The sequence below is a fragment of the Sphaeroforma arctica genome (genome assembly GCF_001186125.1).
Source record: "Sphaeroforma arctica JP610 unplaced genomic scaffold supercont1.1320, whole genome shotgun sequence".
Classification (NCBI taxonomy): domain Eukaryota; class Ichthyosporea; order Ichthyophonida; genus Sphaeroforma; species Sphaeroforma arctica.
In genome coordinates this window covers 12,251-17,284 of record NW_014039238.1, presented here as the reverse complement: position 1 = coordinate 17,284, position 5,034 = coordinate 12,251, and the positions used below count along the sequence as shown (strand labels likewise).

Below are 5,034 nucleotides of genomic sequence, written 5' to 3'. Positions count from 1 at the left end.
ACATACAATATATATATATATTATAATATATATATTGATATTGATATAGATATAGATATAGATATAGATATAGATATAGATATAGATATAGATATAGATATAGATATAGATATAGATATAGATATAGATATAGATATAGATATAGATATAGATATAGATATAGATATAGATATAGATATAGATATAGATGTATGTGTGTGTGTGTATGTATGTATGTATATACCGTGTTTTGTGGGACACTTTGCCTTTGTCCTTCTCCGAATGTCCGTGTTGCCCTGTTCGTTTCACCGAAGACTTTCTACTGATTGACACGCTGTGTGGTTTCGCTTCGCCCTCATCTTCCGATGCCGCGCTTTCTCCGCCTTTCGGCACAGACGTCTGCCGCGAGACAGGCACCGACAGCGAAATTATAGTCGACTCTGCCGATAGTACGGACGCAAGTCGTGACTTCAGTGACCTCGGAAATCCCCATACATGGCCATATAAAGCTTTACACACATAAACGTACACACACGGCATGTGCTATATATACACAAAAACGTATACACACGGCATGTACGATATATACACATAAACGTACACACACGACAGGTGTTATATATACACAAAAACGTACACACACGGCATGTGCTATATATACACAAAATCGTACACACACGGCAGGTGCTATATATACACAAAAACGTACACACACGGCATCTGCTATATATACACAAAAACGTTCACACACGGCAGGTGCTATATATACACAGAAACGTACACATACGGCATGTGCTATTCTCATGGGTCCCGTGCGGAGCGCCCCCAAACATGGTACAAAAGGGGACATGGCATGCGATCTCACATCATACACATGTCATACGTGTTGTAAATGGACTAACATCTCAGTCAGCCATATGTGCATGTCACATAGATACACACACCACGCACAAGATGCGGTGGCAAGAGCACTTGATGTGAGGGTTGTACTAATCTGCCTTTTGTATGACACACCCTACGTAACACACACACCACTACACTCCCAGGCCTTGAACGCCCGCTCACTCTCGACTCGATTTCTTCAGCGCCATCCCACATACGCTGCCTCTACATGCGCACTTCACAGCTATGGTTAGATATACATGTGCACGTACACATTAAACACGTACACATACACATGCATGCGTATTACCATCCCACATACGCTGCTTCTACAAGCGTACTCCACAACTATGGTTAGCTATACATGTGCACATACACTACACACGTACATATACACAGGCATGTGCATTACCATCCTACATACGCTGCCTCTACATGCGCACTCCACAGCTATGGTTGAATATACATGTGCACATACACACTACACATACACAGGCATGTGCATTACCATCCCACATACGCTGCCTCTACATGCATATTCCACCGCTATAGATAGATACGCATGCAAACACACACCAACCGTCGCCCCACCCACCTGACTTGCGGCGCTTGTTCGGCCTGGGCGATGTCTGCCTGCTCTTGCTCTTGCGCTTCTTCTGCGCCCCACCCGCCTCAGTTGCCGTCCCCTGCCTGTGCCCATGGACTCGTGCGTCCTTCTCTTTCTCCTTTTCCTTTTCTCTCTCTTTCTCTTTCTCCTTCTCTCTCTCTCGTTCCTTCTCCTTCTCCTTCTCTTTATCCCTGTGCTTATACTTGATCTTTCCCACCACCTCAGCCGGCGTCTCGCTCTCCTCTTCCGCTGACGGTGGCCCATCCGACTCCCCATCCGAATACCCCTCTCCCTCTCCTTCTCCTTCTCTATCGCCATCGCCATCTGCGTCTGCCTGTGCGTCTACGTCTGCGTTTGCGTCTGCGTCGTCGTCACTGTGTGTGTCTAGTGTTGCCACGTTCTTCTCACTGGCCCGGCGTGTGCGCATCTCCTTCTGCGCCTTCCGCTTACCTACCATTTCCAGCCCCACCACCACGGCTGCCTCTACCAGCTGGTTGCCGGTTTCTTTGTCGCCCTCGCCCTGGCGGTTGAGCTCGCATTGTGCGACAATCTCGGCCAGGTTTAGTCTGGAGGCGTGTGAATGGAGGGCGATTGATTGAGTAGTGCTTAGGCCAAAAAGGCGTGCATGTGTGTGTGTGTGTGTGTCTGTGCGTGTATGTCTGTGTGCGTATGTGTGTGCGTATGTGTATGTGTGTGTGTGTGTGTGTGTGCGTATGGTGTGTGCGTGTGTGTGTATGTGTGTGTTTGTGTGTGTGTCTGTGTGTAAGTTTGTGTGTCTATGTCTCTGTGTGTGTGGAGGTGGCGTTGGGTGGGGATTGTTTTAATTGTTTTGAATAATTACATTTGAATTCCTACGAACGAACCCGAATAGAGCGTTCCCGGTACATCGTGGGTAGGTGCCGGCTTAGGTGAGACTGACACTCCTCACTGCTGCAAGGCCGATTGTAAGTAGTCATATCGAGCCACATAATCTGAATATAGCTTAACCCAAAGGACACGTAACCCCAACATAGTTTATAGATAGAGAATACAACGCCTATTAGAGCCACAACGTGGTCATACCACAGGTGCAGAAGAATAATAGGTAGGTAACGTGCACTGTGATGTGCTGGATGATGGACAAGCTCTCGGCTCCACTCAGTGTCACTACTACACCGCTGGCTGTGCCGAGTCTTACTTGCCGCTGACATGGATAGAGTCTCCCGTCCCTCATGAACCAGTACCATGACATAGTACAATGACATAGTACAATGACATAGTACAATGACATAGTACAGTAAAATAGTACAATGACATAGTACAATGACATAGTACAATGACATAGTACAATGACATAGTACAATGACAATGAACAGCGCTTATCCCCATACCCTCGTATTCAACTGCAGCTTTACACCATTGTCTCTTTAGAATATATAGTCTTATCTGCAAAGTGCACATTCATCTGATATTATCTACTTGACTCCGTAACTATCTCATCATAATGACCACATAGTTGTATTATCTACATGATTAAACAATATACCACTCGCATGAATACATAACTAAAGGTGCTCATGTGGATGGTGGACTGTGAAGTATACACCTTTTTAACTACGCCCGTAATCTCCCTACTTTATATACACCACAGATACTTCCCTTGTCCAGAACTATACTCAAGACTACTCCACCTGACCTTATCTCTCCCTACCCTACGCCTCGATATACTACACACACAGCACACGCGGCGTACATACCTGCGCTTGTTGTTGTGAAAGTAGTTCTTACACTGCGTGTCTGACTTTGTGATGATAACTTGACTGAGCGCCACCCAGTCTCGGCCCACTTCTCCTAACAGTCGAATCAGCAGCTCCGTTTCCGCCTGCGACCATCGCGCCGTCTCTTCGATGTGTGCTGTGTGTGAAGGCATACATATGAGTACGTGCATGTGTGATGGATGTGTGTACGCGCACATATGAGTACGTTTAAATGCGGTTGCGAGTGACCATGATCAGCGGCTTTAATGTGTGATGTGTGTACGCGCACATATGAGTACGTTTAAATGCGGTTGCGAGTGACCATGGGCAGTGGCTTTGATGTGTGATGAGTGCACAGGCGTAATTATGTACGTTTAAATGCGGTAGCGAGTGACCATGGTCAGTGGCTTTAATGTGCGATGAGTGCGCAGGCGTACTTATGAGTACTGCGGATTGAGGTTGAGAAAGCTCATTGCAAGAGGGATCGATTTGTGCTGTGTGTGTGTGTGCATACATATGAATACGTGCGAGATGGGGTTGGGGGTGGCTGCATATAGTGTGTTCCATCAATTCTGTGATTGTGTACAAACATATAAGCGAGCTTGGGAGAAAAAGAAGCGGATATGTACCTTCCTACGCAGCTTCGCCAACTTTGTGTAGCCCATTGAAAGCACTTTACACAGACAAACAGTACCCACATGTGTTCATGAGTAGCATTGCCAGTCGCCTTAGACTCTAAACCCAGCCACCTAAAACCCTAAAATTGAAAACCCTGAACTCTGAGACCGAATCCCTACGCCCTCTAGTAGACATTAAACCTCGACAATCGTACACCCCGAATTCAGCCCACCAACTCTAATCACCGACCACCGTGAGTCGCACTACTACCCCAGCAACTCTAACCCCTGGACCCCAACCCTAAAACCCTAGAAACTGGTCCCAACCCCCCCAATCACACACCTCCATGAGCAGCATTCCCGGCCACCGTCGCCTGCAATGCTGCCAACTGTGGGCCTAGCACCTCCACAGTGCCATCGGCCAATGTGATCGTACTTGTACGTGACACCGCAATACCACCCCCCTCGTCATCCTCGTCATCAGTGACTGTGCGGCTACCCCTGTCCTTCCTGCCAGGTTTGTCCGCGTCCTTGGGTGCGTGTGTGAATGCATGCACGGTGATGGGGCCCTTCTCTCTGTAGTCCCTGTCGCCCGTGGCGATGTGTGCGTGCGTGTCTGTGTCGTACTCTTTGTTGCGGCGTCTGCTGCCGCTTTGAGAGCTGCGGAGGTATGGAGAGTGGTGAGATTAAGGGTAAGGGTGCGGCAGAGATGAAAGACGTTCCACATGCAGTCCTGTGTTTGTGTTGGTATATACAGGTAACTGGCGCGGGAACGGAAACTACAGATACGCCGTCAGTCTCACTCTCCTCTGCTTCTACGCGAGTGTATCCATATAGGCTCACTTATAACCCTCGATAAGTACTTTGCATAGGCAAATCGCACATAACATACAATCTACGACCTGGAACCCCTATCCTGAGCAGGATGGATATAAACATAAATAGACATACCTCGACTTCTGCTTCCTCCGTTTGTGATGCGCACTCTCATCCTTGTCCTTGTCGCGTGCCGCATTAGCACGGGCCTCTCTCTCTTTATCTGTGGGCCTGCCCCTGCCCGGATGATCTGGTACGGTGAACAGGTTGTGATCTGCAGCGACAAGTAGAGTGGTGGTGGTAAGTTAAAGTTAGGAAAATGACTCATATATATATATATATATATATATGTGTGTGTGTGTGTGTATATATGTATATATTTATATACATATATTTA

The 5,034-nt window shown here is 47.3% G+C and overlaps 1 protein-coding gene across 1 annotated transcript in view; it reads right to left on the bottom strand.

Moving 5' to 3' along the window:
* Nucleotides 1–223: 223 nt before the first annotated feature.
* Nucleotides 224–5,034, bottom strand: part of SARC_10606 (hypothetical protein) — a gene marked incomplete at both ends in the record, with an annotated part of 16,983 nt that continues 12,172 nt past the window's right edge. Inside the window, 5 exons of the mRNA XM_014295346.1 lie at nt 224–419; nt 1,457–2,034; nt 3,205–3,361; nt 4,165–4,481; nt 4,773–4,911. Of these exons, the coding sequence (XP_014150821.1) occupies nt 224–419; nt 1,457–2,034; nt 3,205–3,361; nt 4,165–4,481; nt 4,773–4,911 (1,387 nt within the window). The remainder of the gene's footprint in view (nt 420–1,456; nt 2,035–3,204; nt 3,362–4,164; nt 4,482–4,772; nt 4,912–5,034) is intronic.